A 25,052-nucleotide genomic window follows, 5' to 3' on the forward strand; every position below is an offset into this window, starting at 1 on the left:
AAATGATTTACTGCTGGCTCTGTAGCAAAATAACCGTCAACACGTATGTACTATACAGATGTATTCAGTTCCATTTTCACATGCTTGTCACATACATACAGTACAATGAAAAGGACAAAATATTAGGGACTTTTAATGATGAGCCATGTAAAGGCTACTATCCCTTATTGATTTCCCTTAAGTTTCCCTCAGAGAGAAGAAGAGTCACAGGCAGTTACAGAAGGCAGACCGACAAGATGTGGACTGTACAAAATAGGGTCCAACTCCATCTCAACTCAATAAAATGTCACATATACTGTATCTTGTACAAACAGTGTAGATACAGTAGATTTTGTGTAGTTTCTCTACATGAAAACAAAGTCTTGGATGACTTCTGTGTTTGTGCAGCCATGAACATATAAACTCTTTCTTTTGTATTACTGCTTAACTTCCATCCATTACTTTAAAATATGTCATGAAATGACATTTAGTATTTTATGCTTAAAGACTGCTAGATTAAATGAAATAAGAAGGCATTACATTGTAATTTATATACAGTATGTATATCTTTTTTCATTAAATGTGCAATTTTGCGTTTATGTTTTTTTTTCCATGATAATCCAACTTGCTAAAACAAAGAAAAAAATCACAGTCACAAGATAAAAATTACACGTATTCACAAAAACACAATAAACATAAGACAGGCCTGTTTTTGAATAATGCACCTTCCACACAAGAAAGAAAAGTGATGATAACATGATAATAAAGAATGAAATTAGTAGTAGATGGCAGTTTAAACCATACTGCCACATTTAAAGATGTAAACAAGATTTAAATTCTGTAGCCATGCTAGCGGGGAGACTGTAATGCACATTATACACCAGGAAAAATAACCGTTGGATGGATGAAAAACCCAAAAACTTTGCTTTCTTAGTTCCTTGTTACTAAAGCAGGGAAAAAAAAAAATCTAAAGTTTGTCCTGGAGGTGGCGCCAGAGGAAAGGCCACGTTGTTATGTAATTCAAAATGGTTTATGCTCTGCAGAGTGACACCTCACACTCGGCTTGTCAGGCTAAACTCTACGTTGTCAGGTTTGACTCATCAGTCCAAGCTGCATTTTATCAGCCTCAGGCTCATATGCCTCTGCTGTAGGGGACAGTGGATTTTGGTACCACAGGTCCACAACAATCCATCAAATGACTGCTATTAAATATTGCAGCCTGGGTATAGGTGTTGGACTGACAGACTTGCTGCCATTAAAGCAGCGCCGCTAGCATGGCGAAAAACACTGTGTGAAATCAAATTTAAAGGCAACTGAAACAGAAAATACATGATTAATACACATCCCACTGCTCTTCAAACAACAAAGTATGGTCATAAATTTAACATCAGTGCTTTTTGCAGCAGATGTCTGACAAGAGCGCCTGTCTCCAGCACTGATGAGAGCGGTGTGTTTTGCTTTGTCTTTTCCCTTTTTTACGTTGTATACATGTGTACAAATACACATATACTGTACACAATGGGTAAACTGATATTGAAACAACCCCTGTAAAAGTGGCATGAAAAAAAGAAAACAAGTACAGAAGTCAGGAGGATCACATTTGCCAACAGAGCACCGACACTCCTGACCAGCGTCCTCTTGCTCTAATTCATATTTGTTTGTTGACCGCGGTGTGAACTGACTCCCGATGATGTAAGCAGTGTTGCTGTCGGCTTCCAAATAGTTCAGTGAGGAGAGATTTTAATGGGGAGGCAGGAGAAGCGGTGGTGTGGAAGCAAAACTGGTGGTGGTTCATTCACAGGCCAGCTTGCTGTCGAAGCTTGACAAGCCGATGGCAAAGGCTTGAAGAGCACACATGGGATAGTTGTAGTCCAGGGTGAAGATGTCTTCGGCCACTCTGCCAAACTGCATGACGATGTAGTCAGCTGGAGCGAGGGGTAACAGTGGGTCAAGTATACAGTGCATTTATCGCTAATATGAGCATGAACAGTGCAACAATGTGTGGGATAGTAAATTAGTTAGAAATATCTTCATGTACTCCCCCTTAATGGTAATATTGCCCAATCCTACGCTAACTTCTATACACAGAGAGAGCGGTAACTTACGGTCATTGTCGTGAACTATTTGAAAGTTCTTGACTGAAGCTTGAGTGACGCGGCCGTGGAAGTTCAGCACGTAAGACTGGGTGTCATCATTCCACACGGGGGCCTTGTTATGCAACTCAATCAGGTTGTCCAGTGAGTGATTCTGCCACCTGCTCAGGAGGCTCTCTTGCTCCTGTAATATTTATTTTGAGGTGTCAGTTTGGGTACAGATGAACAGAAACACACCAGGTTTGCAGAGGTTGTACAAAATAATGCATAGTCAACATTCCAGGACCATCAGACTCACATTTTGAGGTCTTACAGGGACTCTTTCAAAGTTCATGTTCATGCCCGGGATGATTACAGTCATCTTACGTGGTCCTTTGAATCCCAGCACATTGGTTTCCTGCCCAGTGATGAAGAGAATTAGACTTAATATTATGAATGAACTGGCAGCGAACACATACAGTAGCTTGTGTTTGTGTGTGTGTATGTGTCTTTGTCTTTCACTCACATAGCAGATGGCAGCCAGCTCCTGTCGCGTGTTGCTCTCCTCCAGCAGTGCTCCGGGGTTTTTGCAGGGATTGGTGCCGTTGTCATACACTGTGAATTTGGTGCCCATGAGGTTGGACCTGATAGAATACACACTGGTGAAGTTTTTCAGTAACATTTTTTTAAACAAATGAGAAGCAAAAGCACTCTTTTCTTAAAACCAACCAAATATCACAACTAATTTAATGTTTTGTACACATGTTTAGGCGATAACAATTACTAAGAGTTGCTCTTAAGTCTTGTAGCATATAAAAAAAAATAAGTGAAATGTGGTTAACATCCCCTTAGTTCACCAAAACTTTCAGGAGGATTCAAGCAGATTATCTAGACGATAATAAGATGACACAAAAACAGATCTAGGAGAAAGTGTGGTTTTACCTCAGTTTACCTATGAAGCTCTCTCCCTCTCGCGACAGATCAGTAGCATCCACTGAAATAAGGTAGTTGGATGTCTTACTCTTCTTTCTCTTTCTTCCTGCCAGCAAAAACACCTGCAAAGAGACACCATGATGTATTTATACTGTATCCATACTGTCCACGATGGGTTGAGAGGTTAGTTTCTTATTAAGTTTTTGTGTTTTCCTTTTCGAGTCTAAACGTCTCCAAACCTCACCCTCTTGCCATCCTCTCTCTCCATGTGCATGAAGTAGGTGGGGTAGAGGCCGCGGTCCATGCCCTTCTTGTCTCGGGTGATTCGACATTTGACGGTAACGCCACGTGGAGCCGGACGCAAGACGAACTCCTCTAGATTGGCAACATCGATTAGCGAGCCCTCTGCAGTGGGCGATCCGGGGGTCACCACCTCCTGGGTAGAAGCAGTACATTAACTTTGCACACAGTACTTGGTATTGGTTGAGGAGTTGTGCGCTGTATAGTGGTGGCAATGTTAGGATCTTAATTGTGAGTGAATTTATTGGGCTACTCACTGGAATGTCCTTGCCACTGGCAGCGGAGGACGGCCTTGTGGTATCTGCGTTGGGGGACAGTGAACGTGTCCGTTCTTCCTCCCCGTCATCCTCGTGCTCACTGGCTTCATCAAAGTTCATACTGCCTGACAGACCTGGTGAGGGACACGAGGCAACAGTGAGCTTTAAATGATACATGAAGGTCTTTACCATTACGAAATGGGAAAATGAAACCCAGAGGCTCTCTGCATATCCCCAACTGCAAAAGAATCTGAAGAATTTTATTTCCTCATAGTTTTTTTTTTTCGTTTTGGTTTCAAATTGTCCCCTAGGTGTATTTTATGTTTCTTTGGTTCATCTAAGGTCTTTGATGTGTGACAATTAATTTCTCCAGAACTGATGTAAGAACTGATGCAACACTTGAGATGTTGAAGCAAAATAGTGCATTACACAGTCAAATTATCACTCCCTTTTATATTTCTGTGAAATATTAATAGGGATATAGTTTCTTTACATGAGAGAGATTCATATCTGTAACTTTACAGCAAAAGAGGAATCAGAAACAAAGCCCTGTGAATCTAACTGAGCCATCTCCACACTGCTTTCTATCTAACTGAACATGATTATTCTGTTAAAACTGCTCAACACTCATCTTACAGAAAGGTCACATTTAGCTAGTGGCCTTGACTGAATCCCTACCTGTCACAACCTATGCATCTTTTTCTAAGTCACTTTCTGCAAGGGTGCAATTAACGTCAAGAGACGAGACTGACGTCCCTTCCATGGATTGCATCTGTGTCCTCGTGAAGAGACAGCTCTATGCAGTCATGCAGATGTAAAGTGGGCCTAGCTGACTGCAGCTGGTTTGGACTGCTTGAGACATCTGTCTCTTCATTGATAATTGGATTTATCAACCAAGACGCAACTCTTGGCTGCAGCTATAGTTCATTTTAATGTGCTGTCAGAAGATGACAGTGGTCTGATTGTATGGGAAGATCTCAGTGAGCAGGAAAAATTGTGTTTCTTCACAGCTTTGCAGTAGTTAAGATATGTAAAATTTGGACTGTTAGAACATTTTCAACTGAGATTAAACTGTAACTTGTAAATTAATTGCTTGACCAGAAACAACATTAATTATAATAATGTGGGTGCTATAAAATTATATGTTGCAAATGCTGTCTAATTACTGTAATCCAATCTTCAGCTTTCAAGTGTATAAATTATAGTAATTTTGGCTTTGCTTCTTCAGGCACACAAAGCTTTTTCCGCTTGGCCGACAATAGAGCCATTCTGACCTCAGACACCTCTGCCACCTCCTCCTGGTACCAATCACCTGGACTAACATATCCTGGGCAGGTTAGAGGGTGTGAAGGGGGGTTGGAATACCATATCGAACGAGATGAATTATGTGACAGACAACGCAGCCAAACACAATATTTATACTGGGGTATTTGCAAGAGATGAACCCTGGATATGCAGCAATCCCTCAGAGAAAGTCAGAGCCATCATGAAATACAGATTGCAAATGTTAGCCTCCCTCTAACAGTGACTCCAGGGCTCCAATTAAAACACCAAACAAACTTGTCTGAGCCAGTGGGTTATGAAATCAACCATCTGGAAATGTCAGAGAGGACTCATAATGGGCTAACCAGCAACCTTTCCAACACACGGACTTTGAGCTACTAAATAAAACCAAAAAGACACATATCCACATCATCACAGCAGGTGAGGAATTTTAAGTTTAGCAATCAACCAAAAATAGAGATTGTGATTGAATGAGCTGATCAAATATGTATCAAATGTGCCTCACATCTCAATTCCTTCATTTCCTGAAGGGTTAGGGGTAATTTGGAAGGACAGGGAGCCGAAAATACCTGCCTGAACTCCTGAGGACATAATATATTCCTAATGCTAAACTGGGGTGACATTAACAATGAGGCTTTGCATTATTGAGAGGGACAATGACATTTGCTACTGCGGCATCACGTCACATTGTAGCTCAGAAAAAAGACATGATAGCTATGTCAGCCTTTGGTCATTTGACCCCGATACTAAATTAAAAATCAACAACCTTCCCTGTAAGTTAATGTGGTATTTAGGATGGAGAAACTTGTTTTTGCACCACAGCATCAGGTGGATCAGAAAAGTAAACAAACCCGCTCCGGGCTCAGATACATCTTCCATAAACTTTATAAATACCTGGCAGCTGACTGATGTAGTGAGGGTGGTAGTAGTTATAATGAGGCCATAGATGAGTGCTGCAGTGTGAACAATGCCCTGGCCTATTATTAAATGACCCATTTCTCACTGCGTCACCATCAATCACACCACTGTCTGCATCCCTGTTCCATACTGCAGCGAGAGAGGGCTTCAAATTCTGGGGGTGTCACAAAGTCTGACAATAAGTGCTAATCTGGAGTGACTTTGAAGTATAACTGCATTAACACAGAGCGGATAAATACACTATACACTCTGAGAGTTCAGATGATTGACTGTCATCCTGATCTGAATAACATTCTCTTTCCATTCCTCGAAAATTACCACCACTTTCCAAGTGCTTTTTTTGCCTGGTAGTCTAGATTTGGGGGTGATTAATGGTGGTGCAAACATTATAACATCGGGGAAAGTATACATTTTCATTCTTATTCATTCATTTTAAGCAACAGGTGTATTTCTTCTATATCATAGATCTTTATCCTTGTCCTGTGTGCTGTGCTCTGCCAGGACTCATACCTTGTTTCTGCAGCAGTTCATGGATATCCGTCTTGGGCTCCAGCAGCGTCTCAGTGTCTCCGTCCCGCTCAGTTTCCTCAGCAGCAGGGGACTGGGGCTGAGACTGGGACTGGGGCTGGAAATGAGACTGGGACGGGGACTGGGACTGGGACTGGCTCACCGATAGGATTTGAATTTTCATTCCCATATCAGGGGCTTCTGATCCCAGGAAAGCTGCTGGGCCATCAATACCTAAAGCAGGAAAAACACTCAGTTGTAAATGTCCTCGTGTTGTGATAATTACACAGCCCTGTTTATCTGTGTCTGAGCTTAGCTGGATCTGAGTCATCACACTTACTGAAAAGCTTCACTACTTTAATTTGACTCGCCTGGATTGTTGTTGAGTGAGTACCTTAAACAGATTCTGTTTGGTACCTGAAATATGATTGGTGTACCCTTTCTTATCCTGCTTTTTGCAGCAAAAATGGAGGTGTGCTGAGTTTTCTCTTTTGATTTTTCTTTATTTAGCATTTTTTACATCTGTAAGCTGCACCTGCAGAGAGACAGTCAGTTAAATCAGAGTTTGTTGTTTATAGTCTGTCAGTGTAATAGCATTGTGATCAGCTCTGATGTCTAAATGAATCCCTCCCTTGAGATCTTACTTGATAACATGTTTTTATGTTTAAATTATTTTGTCTAAATATAACACTAAACAACCATATGGCTAAAGCGAATGCACGTGTTACACCTCAAGATTTTAAATGTCTAAATTGTTAAAAATATTGAAATTAGTACTAATTATCACAATATTAATTTTTGCCATGTCACCTAACCTTAAGTGATCTGCTAAGATTATACAGTGAAAGCAGCAACCTCAGCAAGGAAGAACACATGTCAAACACAAACATAACTTTGTGTGCAATGCAGTAATATCTACGACTGTAATGCCTTTAATATCTGGTAATAATCTGCTTGCGCATAGTTCTCCTTCTGTATAAAATGACGACATTGCAAGTGTTTTTTAGTCTTTTACCCAAAAACGCTAAACTGATGTCTGTGGAACTTTGAAGATGACATATTTGTGCTGTTATCGTTATGTAATGTCTTTTTTTTTCTTCTTTTTTTATACAAAATAGCATCTGTTGCAATATGAAGTCAATGCCCACTTTTTAGTGTGAGGAGGAAAGATTGTTTGAAAATATCTATGTGCTTTTACATGACTCTCCTTCATGAATTATGCAAAAATGATGTAACACAAACCAGTGCCCAGCGTTTCCCTTACCATCCATGATGACATCGTTGATGATACTGACTTGAGACTCTACCAGCGGGGCCTGCTCCTCGCCACGCCGTGTCCTGGAGCGCCGGGGCCGAGCCTCTGTGTTGGGCTGGACCATCAGCGGTTCCTGACGCTTCCTCCGCTGCTTCTGTTCCAGCAGCGCCCTCTGTAGACCAAACAGTCGAACAAAAATTAATGTAAAAGAATATGGCACATAACTGGAAAATCACAGCTTACATATATAATAGATTTCTATTAAATGCTACAAGAGGTTGAGATAATTTAGCCAAGCTGGAGAACATCAGCTATATGAGGTGAGGGTAATTACATTTGTATGCATGATGAGTTACAACTTGTAATTTCTGCTTTCAGTAGGTATTGCAAATGGTTAACATTATCAAAGTACAGCTTTCTACTCTGATTTCAGTCATTATTTTTAAGGGTAACCAAAATGGAAATCCAGATTTATCCTCTTGAGACCTCAAAAGTTTGTAAAAAACTTCACAGTAATCCATCAGATACTTGTTAAGCTATCTCTCTGAGCTGCCAACCAACACTTCAATCCCAAGAGCTCCACCACTAGCATAGCTAAACACCAATCTAACAATTGGACAAGCCTTTTAGTCACACATCAATATTCTGTTTTTGTAAACCTCCTGGACATAACAGGAAGGAGGTCTGAGCCTGTTAGGGCAGTGGGATAAATCCTGCATAGTTACATGATGGAATAAAAGTGTGACTATTTTACGTGATAGAAAGAGCATCCTTCAAACTCCTGCGCATGGAACGCTGCTTTATTCAAATAATAAGTACCGTGATAAACGACCACCTTCATGGGACAATGCACACACAATGCAGGTTACGTTTTGTGAATACTGAATCACTCGGTGAAGCCAAAAGAGAGGGGGCGAACATTTCTAATAAATCCTAGCAATCATGCCCAAGCATGTGCTGAATGGGTTCACTGAATAGCCACAATGATGGGTGTTGTTAGAGGCTCCTCTGGTGTTATGTTGTGTTTTTCAAGTTAATATTCCATCAAGATTGTCCATCAAAATTCACTAAAGCAATGAGCCAGGTCTCTCAGGATTCATCATAATATAATCAGTGACATGAAGCTTTTTCTTTCTTATTTTTGCCTGATAAATGTACAGGATTGGTATATACAGCAGCTAGGTAGTGCGGTATAGTAAGGGGTTGGGAATTCACCCCGGTCAAGCTTTATCCACTTCCCCCCAAGCTCCTGTCTCTGTGGTCAAAGCAGGATGGATTATGCAAGCACATTAATTAGCGCGCCAAATGCACAACAAGTTCTGTTTAGTGATGCTGTTTAGTGAGCCGGAAGAGACCAGGAGGCCTTGTCTCATATTAGACAGAGCAAAAAGCTTTCATAACTCATCAGTCATTGTGTTAGTACTCTGAAAATGCCTCCGAGGATGTTTTGAAATCTGTCTCCGTCCCTTCTGTACAATCACAGCAACATTCACGACCATTGTTATGACTGGAAAAGTGGATTGAGGTGATTTTTTTTTAAATTGACCAGCATTATAAACAACACATCTCAATGGGTGCAAAGACATGCATTGACAAAAGATGAGAAAATAAAGCCATTTGCTAAGGAAGCTAAGAAAATAAATAACTAAAAGCAAATTTTAACTCTATGTATGTATGTTCGATCTTTAATGGACAAGCTCATGTTAAGTCTGGGAGTTTGATCATCCAGATGTTGGTTCGTTATCATTTCAAAAGACCCTGCTTTTGAGAGGACCGCGATTTGCATTCTCTCTTCAGTGTCTATAAATAAAGGCGACAAAATGAATAAAACATAAAACAGGATTATCATAATTAACATCATTACTGTTAGTGTAATAAAGGGATGTGGAAATAATGCCAAATATCAGGATGCACAACAATGGTGGTGAAAGAAAAAGAAAAAAAAGCACACAGACAACTGTAGATGATGTAGTTACATGTGAAATGAGCTCAAATTTTTTCCTGGCAGTTATAAATTTCTTGCCAAATTTCACAATATTAAATCACTGTGGTCTATAATGTGTCTTTAAACATAATATTTGAGATTTTCCTGAATCAAAAGTTATTTATTCTGCCTTTTGTCAAGTCACAGGCTATTAAATGAAATAAAACTGCATCGGAAACAACTTTTTTTGAATGAAGATGACCTTTTAAGACGGATATTTACTTGTACTGTAGGCCTACATGCTGGACTGATTCTTCACACTATCAAAGTCTGACCAGTATTTGTCTTCCCTTCTAGTGGGTTATTTTAAGATAATCCATTGTACTATCCCGTTCTTTTGTAAAGACTCAGGACTTGGAATTTTCAGACAAGGGTGTGACTTCGTTCAGGCTTTTACAGTCCTTCCTGTGTCAGCCAAAACATGGAAAAAGCGTATCTAAGGTTTAAAGCATAGGTTAAGTTGATGAGACTTATAATATATACATGTGTGTGTCTGTGGAACGAACCTGTTTACAATAAAGTGGCCCACGTGAGATGAAAAAAAATAGGTCACGTACAACATTCAAAGAGTAAGCAAAATTTGAGAATTGTCAGTGAATGATTGTTGTGTGGATTTCTCTCTCCTATCTCAGAAAGACAGATTGGAAAAAAAAACAGATAAGAAGACTGGATAAACAACAGCCACACACTTTTATCACTCATACAAACTCCTAAGACAGATGAAACAATGAAACATATCAGAAAAATAAGTATTAGAAGTTACCAACCCGTTCCATTGACATCCTGACAAAATCGTAAGCCAAATTTAACAAGTTTCCCTAAAGAAAAAACATCACAGATCCCATTTGTCTTGAGGTCAGATGAAGCTACATTCTCCCCCAAAACGAGCGGCACTCCTGCTGGGCACGACTCTGTCTTCCTGCCCCTCACTCCTCCTCTGGAACTGAGTTTAACGATCAAAAAAAAAAAACCAACAGCCTCCTCTGCACTATGTGGTCCCTCTGACATAAAAAGGGTCTGTCTCTCAGCCAAATACTGAGCGCTGGTGTGTGTGTGTGTGTGTGTGTGTGTGTGTGTGTGTGTGTGTGTGTTTGTGCGTGTGTATGTGCGGCCACCGTTGCTAACTGAATAAGCAGTCATTAGCGCTACAGCAGAAAGGAGACAGAGAGGAAGGAGGGGTGGGGGGGGGGGGGGGGGGGGGTGATAGAAGCTGTGAGGTGCGCTCAAAAGTGAGATATGGTCACAGAAACAGTGATCCCAGCAGGGTTGTAAATTGTGAATGAATGGTTTTCATTTGGCACATGGAATTGAAAACAAACACAGTAAAAAAAAAAAAGTGGATTTGAACTTTTATTCTTTAATATTTATTTATTCTTCATATTTTCCATAACCTGCCTCTGATTTCCCTCTGGGCTTAAGTGTTTGTGAGTTATGTAAGAACAGGAGACTCTCAAGTGAGGCTGTTTGGACTCAGCTGAACGTGTAAAGCACAACTGAGCCACAGTGGAACCATGAGACACACACACACACACACACACACAAACACACACCAGTTACAAAGCCAGGCACCCCTCACTAAATCCTCCTCTCTCTTTGAACTCACCAATCTGGCCCTCCTGTTTCTTTCTGCCTAATGTGTGAGATAGCGGAGTACGGCTTCCAGCTTAAACCAAAGCTATGTGCACCGGCGCGGCTTTACAGCGAGGTCGGGTTTGGGATAAAGCATCTTACAGAGACTGAGGGGAAGGTGGAGGAGATGAAAAGAGAGCCAATGTGTGACAGAGGAAGGGCTATGTCAGGTAAAGGTTGGATAAAGGGAAACAATTCAGCCCTCGGGAGAAAGTAAGCATTAAAATTCAAAACGACTCGGCGGGTGGAAAACAAGAGATTTCCAGACCAACGAAATTAGTAGTGATGTTGAAGCTGCTCCTGCCAACAACAGACACCCCCCCTGGTGACGCCAGAGAGGGAGAACACAGGCTCATCTCAGCTCTTTTATTTCACCAGTCTCATGCAAAATCTTAGCAGGTGTTTATAAAAACAACACAGGTTAGACCTCGACTTAAAACACCATCTATTTGTGAGTTAAGAGACTTAATCAGACGAATTCTGCAGCATAAAATCTATGGACTACACCGATAAAAGTGTGAATTCATTGGCTTCCTACCTGTTTTTCCAGTTTCTGCTGCATGAGACTGGCACTGTCATCTTCAATGCCACTGCAGAAGAAAAAGGGGAAAAGGTTAAAGACACATTAAAGATTTAACACATTAGAGCATCTACACTGAGTGTGATTTTCCTTATCATACCAGTAGAGGTCACCACGGCTGTTACTTTAAACAAAAGAATTGTTATCTTGTACGGACTTTTATCACTGTAGTGACATTTTCATTATGAGTTGAATATTTAAAAGTGTACGTAGTTAATGAAGGAAGAATTAAAACAATGTAGTCTACGACAAAACACTAAATAATGACCTTTCAGCTTAGAAACTAGTCAAACAATGAAAAATCTATAAGCCAAATTGACTTTCGGAGTCTTCTCATTCTCTGAAAATCTTTGACAGAAAAAAAGAGACAATTAAGTTTTGTGAAAGAAAAGAGACAGAGAACAAGAAAAGAGGAAAAAGGACAAAGCTCCAGCTGAGAGAATGCATTGTAGTCTGGGTCCTCTGGGCATTTATCATGGACACCTATCTGAAGGGACCGGGCCCATGTTGCTTAGCTACAGTGAGGAGCGAGAGAGAGAGAGAGAGAGAAGGGCAACAGCAGGAGTCTGTACTGTCAGAGACCTACAGTATCTCTGCTCGTCTCTCTGTCAAACACACACAAGTCAATCACACGGGCTCATATAACCTGTGGGTCCATTTCTCATGTCTTTCATCTTTTTCCCTGTCAAGGAAAATATTAAATGTCACATGTTCGGCTGGGCTGAAATAGAGAGGATTAAGGATATGGAATGAGAAGTCTTTAAATCATGCTGCCTATCTCTCCATCAGGTAAGCTCATCAGATATCTGACTCGCTCATCCTCACTCCCTATTTCCATCTCCCTCAGTCGCTCTCACGTCCTTTCCACATCTCTAGTGTGTCGGTGATGACACACACAGTGCTTAAGCACCTCGCGCCAGATGCTGGCTGACATCAGAGCTCATCTTTGAACGACGGACACTGAATGCCAAAAGGTGCCTGAAACACTTTTATTTATCTTTTTTTTCTCTTGGGATTTATATGTTTTTATTATCTTTAGGGGAATTAATATTTATAAGGGGATATATATCTTTATCCTTTCTGTTGTTGTAGTTTTTTTCCAAATACACAATAAAATGACAATAAACTAAATCCTTAATCTCTTGAATCTTGAATCTTCTCCCGAGTATAACTCACTGTTGCTACCGGCATACAGATGGGTCTCCTGGGAGGCCATTATGGTGCAGGTGACAGAGAGAAGGGCTTGAGAGTGAAGGATGATGGTAGTTTTTAATTATAGATCGGGGGCTGTCATTTAGGATGGTGAGGAAAGAGATGGGTGAAAGCTGCGCAGGTGAGCTGAGCGGCGAGACCTGGGTCACCGTGGTCTGTCGCGGGTGTGTTCTGGAGACCTGTGGGTTAAGTGACTTCTGCTAGAGTGGCTTTTATCAATTGACTCCCAGATTTACAAAAGAGTTTGTTTCCAATTAAAGTGGCCAATAATTGGACGGGCATAAATAACTGATTAAAATGTTTACTTAGATTTCCCATCAGGCTGTGCCATTAATATTGCTGTTTCCAGGCTACAAAGAATTCACAGTCTGATTAATAGTTGAAGATGCACCTCCCACATTACAACATCAGAGTTTCCCTGATGAAATCAACCTCTAACAAAATCTTCTTGTCATAATGGATCTGTGCTGTATCCCTGGAGGAAAACTGTGTGAATATTATAATTAAACTGAGCTTCAGGACATTTTTATGGAGGCTTTAACACAGTAGAGCATGTACAAAGACGTGTAAGCAGTGAGAGACATGCTACTCGTGAGGATTATTTATAACCTAGAGAGCAATCGAAACTGATTAAAAAGTGGAAGAGACACAGCGAAGAGTCTTAGCAGTGGAACATTTTTGACACGTCTTGAAGCAGTAGTAAAAACGTTGTAAAAACTAAGAAAAATATGATGTTAAGTTCATGGAAAATATGCTTTTTAAAATGCATATTTTCTTGCTGGTGCTGCATAATCACAATGTGGTGTTTTGTTTTTTTTTATCATACAAGAGCAGAGGTTCAATCCACCCTCCTGTCAGTCAATAATCCTCTGTTAACCAGGTAATTCAATTGACAAATTGTGAAAGCAGAAGGTTTGTGCATGAGTGTGTGTTTTGCGATGCTGTTTACCTTGCTGTTGAGTTAGAAGAGAAGCTGGCAGAGCTGGAGGGTCTTCAGGGAAAATGGCCATTTGGCACCAAGGCAGCAAGAAGCACAGGATATGTGAAAAATGAGAGTGTGAAATAAGTTCAGCAACAAGACAAAATAAATAACAAGTAATCTACAGGACATTAATAACACTCCATACTGTTATACTGTATTACTGTAAGCCAAACAAGCTGATCATGCTAAAGCTGTAGAGCAGGTGCGATGTAAAATAAGAGTGTTATCATAAAGAAGTTCTTGGAAAACACACTCACGCACACACACACACACACACACACACACACACACACACACAGGACGCCTCATCACAGCTGTGAGTGATCAATGTTTCATTAGTCCATCACAGCTTGGGTGACAAGAGAAGGACACGCCACCGTTGTCCCTTCCTTGTGTGTCAGACCGGGGTAACCATGGAGATTTCGGCTCCGTCAGCAGCGCACCTCTACCAGCATTGATTAAAAACCTGCGGCCAGCTTGTGTGTAATCGGAGGCCTTAGCACTGCGCTGTACAGATTTACAGACCGACAGAGGGTGGGGGGGGTCTGCCAACGTGTGCCGCACATCAACATCAAAATATCTATTAAGACAACATTTGTGAGGCAAATATTTTGTGCCATATAATATTTAGATATGCCTGAAAAATGTAGGCGCTATTATGATTTTGAATGATATTATAATATTTACCAATACACAGTAAGAGCTAAATAATACACACACACAAACACAGATTGCCTGGCAATGTTTTCTCTTCAAAGCCTGTTGTGTGTTTTTCCTAAATTTGACAAAGACAAATACTCAGGTGGTGTAAACACTTTTTAATCTGTCAAGCAGGAGGGTTGCTGTTGATTCAGGGTGCAAAAGAGGACAAGTTGACCGGTGACTTCTTTTTCAGATATTATAGCTGTTTAAAAAAAATTGCATGGCATTAACCAGAGAGATGTTATTATCAGAGCACAGTCCATTTTGTTTCGTTGTTCCTTTTAATTAAAAGCCCTCCACTTTGCCTCTTCAAAAAAGGAATTTGAAAGTTGAATGAGCGGAACCTAATTTCTGCCACAGGCAATTCTGCTCCCAATGTAGAGAGGATACAGAATAAAAGGAGGACTGATAAGATTAAATGCTTAATTCCCTGTGGGCCGGTGCAAGGCTACCAGAGAGTGAGAGAGAGTGAGAGAGCATATAGCAAAATACACATAAATGAGTGAAAGAGAGACAAGTGCGGTAGCTGCTCTCTCAGCATAAAACTAGGCAGTAAGGATTTAGCTTTTCACCTAAAGAGTTCCCCTTCTGAAAACCTGATACCAAGATCCACAATGAAGAAGCTAACTGGACAAGGATAAAACAGAGCCTCATCTGACCAGTACTTGCCAGTGTGGGTTGTTCGCCATGGCCAGTTAGCACAAGTTTTGGTTAGGTCTCCACAGGCACAATGGTACCAAAGCTGGCAACTCCACCGTGACAACAAGACTCAGCACACAAAAGCAGCACACAGTCACTGCGCCCAGCTGCTGTTTGGCAGGACATAGTTACAGCATCAAACTTCCCTTAAAACCACACATTTGCATTTTTACATTTCTTTGTTGAATAGATTATTCAAACGAAATTCGACTTGTTCATTCGTGAGCTTTAGAGGTGCTGATAAATGTGCTAAGCTTGGCTAACGACGTCCTGGCATCAGCTCCTTACTTACAGACATGAGATTTATATTGATCTATTCATCTTACTCTCTTAACAGTCAATAAACATACTTCCCAAAATGTTGAGCTATTGTCTGCTATTATCTTTCTTTTCTTTTATTTCCTACTTCAACGCAGGCCATCTAAAAAACAGTTACATACATTATGTTTATAGGTGTTCAAGTGGTTGTGCAATTAGCAAAAGGTCAGCTGACCTATTCCCAAACTGGATCATTATTAAAAGCACAAACACTGAGAATATGAGTCACCTGGAATCAAAATCTACACATTTCTGAGTCTTCCTGAAGAAAACACTACGAGGACACGTTTCACAGTTTTTTCAGCTGTTTCATTAATCAGTTAGATGGTTATTCTGAGCACATCCTTAGTTACAAGAGTGTTCCAATCAAGCAGCCAACAGCATATGAAAAAAAAAAACCCATTTGGACAGACACACACACACACACACACACATACACACATACACATATCACCAACTCTGGTTACAGCACAGTCACAGCCTGATGCTCTGAATAAGTAACGACATGGTGGCAGAAACATGAGCGAGAGGCACATCTTTGACGGCAGGTCAGCCATCCAGCTGGCCGGAGGGGATGGAGCGGTGACTGGGAGAAACATTATAGTATGCTGACCCGCGTCCTGCCCTGGTGCAGGCCATTCCTCAATCCTCTCTACCCTAAAACACCAACACGGCTTGCAGAACTAAAGCAAAAAAAAAAAGCTTGTGTGTGTTGATACAGGAGCCAGTTGGCAGGCAAATAAACCATAAGTCTTGGAGGGCACACACACACACATACACACAAAAAGGGTATTCTCAAACAACTGCTTCTAGTACAATAACCATTATATATGCATCTGTGCCTGTGTGTGGCAGCTACCTGTATGACCAGCGACTGTAGACAGGCTGAGATCCCCCATTCTTTACAGTGTCCATGGATGCTGCTTCAGGAATGCTAGCCCAGGGCTCTCCTATCTACAGTATTCACAAAAATATTCATTTACACCGGAGCCCCGGAGTCACCGTGCAGTCCTACTAACACGGTAAAGCCCTGCTGGCTCCAAGATCTCTGCTATTATGTCACTGAGACAAGAGTAGCTATGTCCCACCCAGGGGAGTGACAGCTACTAGTGCTGAGGCAAACTGAGGTCGGAGGCTTGGAGCTGTTACCATGACTTCGCACTTCACGCAATGCACAAGGATTCAGCAAGGAGTGGGGATGAAAGTGACAAGCGTAACCTAAATATCAGCTTTAACAGAGCAAGGTCTGAATGTTCTTTGAACTTAGGTGAAGTTACTTGAACATGTTTGAGACTATTCATGCTTGATATTGAGGCAAATCTGGAAAGTGGCTGGAAATATTTCTAAAAAAATCTGTTCAACCAGATGCAATCACTTAATTTCCCTTATTTTACCAACTTTCTGTGAGACTCAGCAGTCAGTCAGTCCACAGCTCATTTCCTCTGACTCACAAGGAGGCACTACATGTATCAAACCACAGATACACATTCTGTCTGGCATCTTAGCTATATGCAATACTGGGAATTTATTAAGCTTTAAATAGCCTCTTCTAAAAATGAATACCCTGTCAATATTACTGGATTATTCTACATGCAACTGTGTGAGGATATGAGTAAGATGTTCCAGTCTGCGTTCCTCGTGATAACACTGAAAAGCACATGTTGTGTTATAGAAAGGTAACCTCAATAAACAGAAACCTATAGATTACCCTTTCTAAAAACAGACACGGTGTGGGGACCTTAATCTAGTTGCTAGGAGACCAGAGCCTCCCAATCTTTCTTTTTTTTTTTCTGTGCCTATTTGCAAGAGCGAGAGGAAGAAAGCACAGAGAAAATGAAGAGTATGTTTGTGTACGTTTGTCCTGAGAGACAGCGGTAAAATGACATATAAGTCAACTGATGATAAGCAGGGGAATCATTCACCAGAGGGAGTAATTATTGAGCTCAAAACAAATGATGGAAATAAGCTACAAGAGTTGATAATAATACCATTTCCCTGGAGGTGCCAGAGACATGTCCTCCACTCTCGACTCCCTTACAATGTACAGTATTTGATTAGACGGCTTTAAAGAAATGTTAGCGGCATTTCTTTTGTCAGCGTGAGAAACAAGAGGACCTTGCACTGATCACAGAAAATACAAAATGCGACTGTAAACATGCTGAAACACATGAACAAGTACAGCAGACGTTGTAACTTTAGGGAAATTCGTGTAAAGTTGCAGCATTCAAATGGAGAAAGTGAGCCCGTTACAAATACCAGAGATGTTTTTCGGGTCTCTCCGTGCATGGGAAGCAGAGTGGATTACTCAGGCCAGCTGGCCTTATGTGTTTGGAATCTAGTGGACAACCACAGTAAATCACATCTCAGCCACAATCCATCCTTGCTGTTGCGGAGGTCAACCGCTATACTTGTGGAGAATTTTTTTTTTCCAAATTGACTGATTCATATTGATAGTCTTACGATTTATAACTACGGTAAGTGCTGTGCTGCGTTCAGTTGATTCATAGTTGGCAGTTTAGGCAGAAAACTTACTGGTCAGCATGTTCCAACTATGCTGATAATTCCTGTAAACCACTGATGATGATTTTTTTTTTTTTGCCAAAAGCAACTGACCTTATTCAATCATGTATTCTGTAAAGACTGTGCACTCTGTATAATAGATCTGACAGTAATGTTCAATACTTCTGTGATTGTGACATTTTTATTGTGTGTTATATGCAGAAATAAAGCAAAGAAAACTATTTTGTTTAGTATCAGAGTCTCAGCAGAAGTAGCGGACGTTGTCAGGGACAATAACCTTGACATGTGTAAGCTGTAATTACTTTTCATCAGATAATTTTAAGATTACCATGCTACAAGGGACCAGAAAACCTTAACAGCCTCCCACTTTTCCGCACCGCACTCATGTTATCAGTCTTTGCAACATTACACTTGCTGTCATGAAAACTGTCACTCCTCAGATGCGTCATCTCTCAAAGCAGACTCTCAGATTTGAGAGTGCTACATTCTGCCAAGTGACTCAACTGTCACCAGTTAAGGAGAAATGGAATAAATATCAAATGGCACCTTGTGCTTTGAGAGAAATGTGCACTGACATATAACAGGAGAAGTAGGGAAAATGGCCCTTTTTCAACCATCTTTCAAGGTTGATCATTACAAACGCTGAGTCAGCCATCTGTGAACTTTAACACAAACTGTCTGGGTGAGTTGAGCCTACGGAGCAGAATGCATCACAGCTGGTGTGCTGACCGGGAATGAGTTTGTCATTGTGGCTCACATTACTAAACTGATACATTTACAGAGCCAAAAGTTGGTCTTGAGTAAAATGGCACTGTTTGTTACACATCTAAGGAGAACTCAAGCAGGCTGATAACGATGCCATTTCAGTTTCAACTGACCAACTGACCACAAGTGGCATCACTCAGGACATTGACCTCTGTTTTACATTTATATTCCCTGACATAGTGTAATGGTCTCTGCCTACAGATAACCGATACCACCTGCCGATGTGGATAAGGCATCGACAGACGGCTGTCCTCTACCTCTGACCTAGGTATCAAACGAGGTTCCCAAAATCTACATGCAAGACCACCCTGGACTTGTTTAGGGAACCAGAGTTCAACCTGGCTTCTATAATCACCAGATGTTGTTGAACTACTACCAACGGGCCTGTTTAGTCAGGAATTCCTAACAGCCTGGGTCACAACGAAGTGTATTGGTGCAAATAGGTGTTGGAGGTTTGAAAGCACTCCAAGACGGCCTTCTAACAGGTCATCTCTGGAGGAGGCCCACTCTGACAGTCGAGGGCACTCGCCCGGTTTTATAGGGCAGCTTCAGAGCCCTGACGCTAACAGTTTAGCCAATTAAATCCCTAATAATAAACCTTTCATCCTAATTCTATACTGAAATCATACCTCTATCACATGGACAGCACTAAGTTGTTATTCAATAAACACTACTAGTTTATCCTTAGCAAAATTCAATATAATTTTTAATCTAAATAAATTTAAAGCTAATGTCAGCCTATCCCAAGGGAGGCGTCTTTGCTTACCTTGAGGAAATACCAGAAGACCTCAGAGATGAGCACAAGTCAGGAACTTTGTTTGGAGTGTATAAAAATACAAACCAGTTTTATTTGTTTTTTTACAAAATAAGTAATATAAGATGCAAAAAGTAAAATAAAAAAAACTTGAAAGCTAAAAGACTAAAGAGAGTCTCAAAGAGATCTCCCAAAAAGCCCTTAGGAAAAAGGAGGTCCCGCAAAAAGAAAAAGGAACCCTGAGTCTCTCTTGGCTTGTCTTTTCATAATTCTACAACTTCCTCTTCTTAACATTGTTATTTCCACATAAGGCCTTTTATCTGTAGGACATCTATCAGTTGTCCATGCTGATATTACATGACTTTACGCAAAATAGTGACCTTTTCTTCAGCTGTCACTTACAGTAATCCTGTGGAACATTTGAACCACAAGCTTCTGCTTTGGCCCCAGGTTTCATAAACATTGTCTATTTTTTGATGTTTGTTTGTGTTTGTTTCAGTCATTCTTGTCGGTTAAGATCTAGTTCAGTACAAGTTGCACAAATTGCTTAAATTCCCCACAAATGGTGCAAGACATTTAACTATGTTTAATTTGTCACCGCTTAAAAATTAAATAAAATAGTCAGAAGTAGGCTTGAGTAGAGTTTGTCTCAGCCACATATAGTGAAACTTTCCACACTAACAAGCCACATCCTCATTTGTAGTGTCATTGTTACTGCAGTAAAGACTATTTTGCATTATTTGTCCCTGCCTTGAATGGCAGCAGTAGTCTGCAAACTGATAAGATCAAACAGTCAGATTGAGACTCATAACTGTCCAACAGGAAAGGGTGGGAGCTACTACGGATTTTTATCTCACTGCACAATGAAAGCAGACCTCTGCTCCAGTGCTTCAAATCGTGCAAAGTAGCATCTATCATGCACACACACACACGCACACAAACATACTGCATGACGCTTATGCTCTACACCTGTTTTCATGATCAGTAGAGTGGACATCAGAAGGTGTAGGAAGCACTAGTCTCAGTGTAGCAATCAGGTTTTCTTTCATTATGAATATGTATATGTGTATAATAATATCTACGCGTTTTGTATTTCCTGGCTTGCCTACTTAGTTAATAATTTGTTGAGTCAAGAGCTGAAGTAGCTCATTTGGTTCGTGACAAAAACAGATGCCTTGCAGGAAGGTTCTGACTCAGAAAAGACAGAGACAACAGAAAGGCATGTTCAAACATGACATGCATACATTTTTTTTTTCCTCATGACTCTCACTTCTCTGTATTCCCAGTTAGAGCTTTGAAGTGGTGCTTGACTGTGGCTACCGAGATCTGTGTCGCATATTACTTGATACGTTGTAGATAAACAGAGTGCTGGATTGCGTATAGTCGTCGCACATTCCAAAACTCAATACAATCTTACATATTTAGCCAAGAGATGTAGCTATAATTATTTTTTTATCAATAATGTATCGAAGGAAATACCACAGGAAATTGAAATGCTTTCATTTGTAACAAACAAATGGACACTATAGGGGTTAAATAATTGAAGAATGACAGCTAAAATGTAATTAAACGTTCATACATCGGGTTTACAGCGTTAGGTAAGATGAGTTCGCCCACTATTGTTGACGTCCATTGCTTTTCATTTAATCAAGGTAGTGGATACAATGCTTATCAGCGAGCAAAGCTAAACACTATTAAAGCAACGTTAGCCTCTTGAGATTAATGATGAATTCTTTCTTTTTCTATTGTTCAGCTTCAAGTCATTTGTGAAGCGATTTTGTCCTGGAATGACAACACTGTTCGCTTACTCACTCACCTAAGCTCAATGCTCACGAAGTTGTATCGTTAAAATGAGAAAATTAAGACACGATAACTGTCATTTGCGTACAGCTGCCAGCTGTGGGGTGTCATAGCAAGCTTGTTACCGTTAGAAGCTAATGTTAGCGGTAGCTGCCTCAGCCCCAGCCTCCCCTGTAAGCAATGGTGCCTCTTCTAAAAGTTGTGGGCGACAGTGAAGTTTTTTTCGGGTACAAGTTTTTTTTTTGTTAGCTTCTCATTCCACAGCTGCCCATATACAACAAATACTCCCACAACGAACAAGCAGTGTATGGTTTATTCTCACCTTATGCTGTAGTAACTCATGTTTATCCGCGGTTGCTAAGGAAGATCCTCGTGCGGCAGTACACTTTTTTTTGTGGACGCGGTAGGGGAGAACTCTCGCTCCTTAGTTACCGAACACACGAAGAACGGGCGTTGCTATTGGTCGACAGTCTATTTAGGTTGAAGCTGATTGGCGGACTATCCGGAGAAGGGTGGGGATAGTCCCCAACGGAGAATGGCTCTTTATTTTTCACTCTACCTACAAATATGCTATCGCTATTGACAGAAATGGCAAATGTATTGTCACAGAAATAACAGAACATATAAAAGGGTTAAGACAAGTATTATGTGTCCTGTGTGTTTTTTTGCTTTGTTCTGTTTGTTATTGTGCTGTTATATGTTTTAATTGTGACCTGCCTAAGGGACTGCAGATAAAAAATTAGCTATAAGCTAACTCTGGTACAGTGCATCAAATGGTAACATTTATGTTTAACACTGTGCATGGTCCTAATAAATACATAAATAAATAATTAAACCTCTCATAACAACAAATAGTTCAAAAGACTCAAAGAAGCTGATCGAGATGTCCTGAGCTACACTGGACACAGAATATTTCATTTCTGAAAGTATGACACACATTTATATCCTAGATATATTTTTTAGCAATGAATCTTATTTTTTGGTTGTATTTTTCATGTTAATTATTACACTGCACTGAAGAAGGCTGCTGTCTTCATCTGAGCTTCTTTATTCCTGCCATCCCATCACTTATGAACTGTAACAAATTAACAATCTAATTAGTTTGCTTTCTGCACTTATATATTTATTCCATATCTTTTATGCACCACATTTGAAAGACAAAATATGTTCTTACACTACACAGCATTGCTCACAATCACCTACAGCAGCATTCAAATCATTTTTCAGCAGCGCTTGTGTTACACCTGTGACACAAGATTTCATGTTAATGAGAACAGTCAGATATTGGGCTGGTGATATCTGTTACAATACATGTGGACGCAGCTTTTTTTCCATATATCTGCCAAGAAAATGCACAAGCATACGAATAGCAAACAATAGGCCTTTACAGTTAAAGGTTAGGACTGGACTTGAGAATGAGGATTGCATGTTATTTGCAACTTAAGCTATAATAGTGCAGTATCACTAAAAATCTAAACAAATTCTCAAACTGCAATTTTGATTGATTCAGCATTTGCTTGGACATACATAGCGAAATCCTACAATCATACCTCAATAACCCTCCTTGAATAACCATTATGATGTTCAACCAAGCTAAAAAGAAGTAAACTGTCATTGAACTGAAATGTGACCATCACTTCAGATGCAGCAGCTCCTTTCATTGTTATAAAATAGTTTATAGAAAGGATTCTGGTCACAGAAGTACAGTAGTCCAATGAATAATCAATGTCCCCTCTTTCATGACATTGTTGCCTGATCCTCTTCTTACCGACTCTCCACGACATCAGCTGGGAATTAGCGCATCCGAATCGGAGAGGTGGCCTCTTTCTTTTAACAACAACATCAAACCCCTCCTCCTTCTCCATGTCACCTTCACCCCATAGTCCCTCTCTGGTGTGTCAGCCACCAAAATGTCAGGCGGCTGATTACATGGTGGTGTACATGGCTGAGCCAGTAGCGAGTGTACAGAGGGGGAGGAGGGACAACTACTCTCTTCTTGTATTGCTTTTGGAGTGTCCACATCAGGTGGCGCACAGACACTGCTGACATCAGTGGTGCTAAACTCTTTCGAGGCAGGTGTTGATGCACCGTCTGCTGGAATTCTGCATTTTCCTGTCACTTGGATTGGTGGAGACTCATCCAAACATCTGCTGGAGGAGGCAACACCACCAGAATATGTCTCCACATTCCCTTTTCTGATCGTGGCCAACTGTCTCTTTGGTGTGTCGAGGCACTGTGCGCTAGAAACTGCACTTGTGTTTTGGCATGATCTCGGTGGCTGATTTCCTGCGTCGGGCACAACAGCAGACTCTGTAGCTTTCTTTCTGCGTGTATGCCTTGGTTGATGAGGCTGGTCTCTTGACCTTGTCTCAAACGTTAATGAGGGGAATTTGCACACGCTGTTTTTCCTGGACAGCTGACTGCAACTGTCAAGAATGCTTGTGGCAGAGTGGCATTTTCTCCTCCCCCGTCTCACAGGAGGTGCAGCTGCAAGTGAACTGTCAAATTGTGGGCTTACCTAAAAGATTAAACGTACAGTAAACAAACAGCTAAATAAAACTTGAGTCAAGTACAGCAGTCATTGTGCTGTGAAATAACTGTACAGAAAGGTCAGACTGTAGACCCTTTGAGGTAGAAGAGATTCACTGATATACTCAATGACATTTAGCAGTGGGTTCTGATACTAAATCACACTGTTTTCAACCACAGAGCGACCCTGCCACAAAGTGGAAACACAGTAGACATCTTACCCATGAATTAAGAGCTGAACTCTCGTGTGCTTGTGTCTCAGAGAAAAATACTTTGGGATTGTTTGCTGCTCTGACTTCAGGCACATTTTGGAGTCTGGCTCCACGCACAGGCCGCTCCAAGAACAGCAGTGGAGGCTTCTCTGTCTTGATGCTTTTACGGGGCATTAATAGAAATCATGCCCGAAAACCTGGTGGATTCAAATATCAACAAATCAGTAAAAATTTCTAATAAAAATAGCAGACGTTTACTGCTCCCATACTACTGTTTGCGGTTCAGATGTCCACAGCCAGCTGGCCTAACGTTTACATTTGTAGCCACTAGCCTTATATTAAACTCACCTTAATGAGATTCTTCACGGAACACATAGCTATCTATATATGTATTACGTACATGCAAGTAAAATGCATAATAGGTATACAATGTTAGTTATTCCATTATCTCTGTCTACTCAGTCAGAACTTTACAGCTTTCCGTCTTCTTGTTTGGTATAAGGATGCTTGGTAATTGTTATTTCCCGGTTTCAACCACTGTCGTCACCTGATTGGCTCCATCTTGTTCGTTTGTCGTTTTCTTCTTCTTCTTTGGTTTTACTGGCGGACTACAAACCAACAGTAAAAACCGAGTGCGCGCACTGCAGCTTGTTGTCAATAATACTGGCCTGCCGCCATCTACTGTACCGGAGTGTGTAACATCATGACTTTACAAAGAAGTTATATTCTGTATATTCATCCTGTTTCGTTTAAATATTTATATAAAGCCCTTTGAACCTATAAATTTTTGTCCCCTGTCTCTGATCCTCCACTCATTTCTGTTCAGTCTTTCTCTTTCTACACTGTTGTTCTTTTGTCTAG

The 25,052-nt window shown here is 40.7% G+C and overlaps 2 protein-coding genes across 4 annotated transcripts; both read right to left on the minus strand.

Annotated features, from left to right (window-relative positions):
- Positions 1-117: 117 nt before the first annotated feature.
- tulp3 (TUB like protein 3) lies at positions 118-21,899 on the minus strand. 2 transcript variants are annotated; one of them, XM_042403611.1, is made up of 13 exons: positions 21,773-21,851; positions 16,471-16,565; positions 13,860-13,901; positions 11,657-11,708; positions 7,515-7,677; positions 6,254-6,484; positions 3,542-3,675; positions 3,229-3,420; positions 2,994-3,106; positions 2,578-2,695; positions 2,371-2,469; positions 2,085-2,256; positions 118-1,904 (listed from the first exon to the last, which is right to left on the minus strand). In XM_042403611.1, exons 2-13 carry the CDS (start codon positions 16,524-16,526, stop codon positions 1,771-1,773), a joined length of 1,506 nt encoding a protein of 501 aa, XP_042259545.1. In that variant the 5' UTR covers positions 16,527-16,565; positions 21,773-21,851; the 3' UTR covers positions 118-1,770. The 2 variants fall into 2 exon arrangements, with proteins under 2 accessions (XP_042259545.1, XP_042259546.1); XM_042403612.1 differs by lacking the exon at positions 16,471-16,565 and having other exon boundaries at positions 21,773-21,899.
- A 648-nt stretch (positions 21,900-22,547) lies between these two features.
- On the minus strand, positions 22,548-24,833 carry rhno1 (RAD9-HUS1-RAD1 interacting nuclear orphan 1). Of its 2 annotated transcripts, none has more exons than XM_042403320.1 (3): positions 24,739-24,833; positions 24,201-24,388; positions 22,548-23,968 (listed from the first exon to the last, which is right to left on the minus strand). In XM_042403320.1, exons 2-3 carry the CDS (start codon positions 24,363-24,365, stop codon positions 23,234-23,236), a joined length of 900 nt encoding a protein of 299 aa, XP_042259254.1. In that variant the 5' UTR covers positions 24,366-24,388; positions 24,739-24,833; the 3' UTR covers positions 22,548-23,233. The 2 variants fall into 2 exon arrangements, with proteins under 2 accessions (XP_042259254.1, XP_042259253.1); XM_042403319.1 differs by lacking the exon at positions 24,739-24,833 and adding an exon at positions 24,540-24,732.
- Between the last annotated feature and the right edge of the window lie 219 nt (positions 24,834-25,052).

This window comes from Thunnus maccoyii, chromosome 23 (genome assembly GCF_910596095.1).
Source record: "Thunnus maccoyii chromosome 23, fThuMac1.1, whole genome shotgun sequence".
In the NCBI taxonomy this organism is placed as follows: Eukaryota; Metazoa; Chordata; class Actinopteri; order Scombriformes; family Scombridae; genus Thunnus; species Thunnus maccoyii.